Genomic DNA, 2,196 nt, shown 5'->3' with positions numbered 1-2,196 from the left:
GCCCTCGTGTAGCTTTGCGCGAAATTCAAAAACAAAACAAACAGGTACAGCTTTCTTCTGTCTTGTTTTAATTGATAACTGGGAACGTCGTTAGTACAATATTTATTCGAATATTTAGCTCTATCTAGTTATGCCGAAGATACATCTGAGAATTAATTTCTCACGTGATCATTATATGAACCTTTTGGCTTATTACAAGCTATTATGCACAAACACACACACACACATACATATATATATATATTTGAGGGAGCTGCTTGCGCGCACGTGTGTGTACTGATAAAACCTGAACGTTCTTTATAGCACGGAGCTTTTAATATGGTATATAAAGGATCACATAGCGGAAATCTGTGCAACTGATTTACTGATTTCCGTAAAAAATAAGCGACTTCCTCCTACAGAAAAGAAATCACCGACAAAAACTGCCTATATGTTACGTCACTTCCGTTATAGTGAGGAAGGAAAGAGGTGTTTTCTGGATTCTTAAAAGTTGTTTATAAGTTGCAGACTTTCACGGACTCTATAGAAAAAGAGAGTTCACGTTTTGACAATTAAACGTACTTTTAGTTAATATAAAAGGTAAGATTCAATAGTATCTTCTACATACTAGTGCCACCCAGTGGCACAGCGGCATGTCTGCGGACTTACAACGCTAGAAACCGGGTTTTAATACCCGTGGTGGGCAGAGCACATATAGCCCATTGTGCAGCTTTGTGCTTAACTTCAGAACATACAAACATTACATACTGGATTAAACTAAAAGCTTAAGAGACTACAGTGAATTTTTTTTAATGAAATGTAGGTTTTACACCACGTACACACATAAGCCTCTTTGTTTGTATGTTACAAATGTATATTGTTCCAGCAATAATGGAGTCACAGTAGGCGAAATATTTTAATACAATATTACCTGTGTTGTGATCTCTGGTCCATGTTCCATTGCATACATTATGCTTTCAGAAATCTTGGCGTCCATCATAGTGAGGACCTTCTCGATGTTGTGGTAGTCTAACATGCCAGAAATTATGAGCTCAATACCAGTTATAAACTCACTCCAAGGATGGTCCAGTTCGGCAACTTGCGCGAGACAACCACGAGCTACGTTTAGGCAATAGCCAGTACAAGGTTTCTCAGCCATCGAGTTTTGACAATAAGCACAGTAGGTCATGCTGACCAAAGCTTTGTTACACTCTGTTTCCAAGTCCTTGTAGTCCGTGGTGTTAATAACTTCTAGACCGAGACTCAAGGCTTGCAGAAATGTCCGCGCATCATGAAAGGATCTAGTCACTTGAAGAGCCAGCCTGTAAGGTTTCTCATCGAAAGGTTTGATATCCGCGTGAACTCTCCGCAAGCACTTAACAAACTCGTCTCCGAAGTCACCAACGTTGCTGTTGATTCCATGCCGGTAGATGTGCGGGAAAAGAGAGGCGAAGAAATCGGACAGTTGGACCTCGAGGTCAACGTTCTTTCCACGAAGAAAGTCCATTAGATCGCTGTAGAGCTGGGTTACTGCAAACTGTGCTGCTGGTTCCAGGTTCTGGTACACTTGGCCGAAAAGCGACTTGGTATTGTTTTCTGACCACCTGGTCATTCTGATGAAGTTTTCTGTGAAGAAAAATAGAAGATGTTATAATCTTTAAACACAAGTAGTCAGACATTGTATCATCTATCAGCTACAGTTCTCGTTTCTAACGGATACCTCGAAAATATCACCAACAGTCCCTCGGTATTCGTCATCAGACATCATGTAATAACTCAACAAAATATAAAATCTATCTATATAAAGTAGAATATCCGACATGACTACGAAGCTACTTCAACACGTGGTTTTCTCTATCTTTAAAATACTCCTCAGACTTTTACAAAAGCTAACTAGTCATTGATTTTGGTTTAACAAAGCAACTTCAAATACGTAATACTCTAACTATACTTCGCTTCATATACAGAAAATTTGCGAGCTTTAATTTTATTTACGCCGAAGACTATTCACGTAACCTATAGAATTATATTAAAAAACAAGGAAACCTTTTGTTATTACCAAGTAACACGTCGTTATTAAGAAACGAGTTGTTACTAAGGGACAGGTTGTTACTAAGAAACACGTCGTTACTAAGAGACAGGTCGTTACTAAGAAACACGTCGTTACTAAGGACGAGGTGTTATTAGTAACACGTACGTTATTAAGTAAACGTAGTT

At 38.7% G+C, this 2,196-nt stretch overlaps 1 protein-coding gene across 1 annotated transcript in view; it reads right to left on the bottom strand.

Moving 5' to 3' along the window:
- The window catches only part of LOC106462871 (glypican-5-like), a 67,293-nt gene that overhangs the window by 28,793 nt on the left and 36,304 nt on the right, over nucleotides 1-2,196 (bottom strand). Inside the window, exon 3 of the mRNA XM_013922837.2 lies at nucleotides 911-1,605. Within this exon, the coding sequence (XP_013778291.1) occupies nucleotides 911-1,605 (695 nt within the window). The remainder of the gene's footprint in view (nucleotides 1-910; nucleotides 1,606-2,196) is intronic.

Source organism: Limulus polyphemus, unplaced genomic scaffold, assembly GCF_000517525.1.
Source record: "Limulus polyphemus unplaced genomic scaffold, Limulus_polyphemus-2.1.2 Scaffold1271, whole genome shotgun sequence".
Lineage (NCBI taxonomy): Eukaryota > Metazoa > Arthropoda > Merostomata > Xiphosura > Limulidae > Limulus > Limulus polyphemus.
The sequence above is the reverse complement of the archived record's forward strand: the minus strand, read 5'-3'. Positions and strand labels throughout refer to the sequence as shown.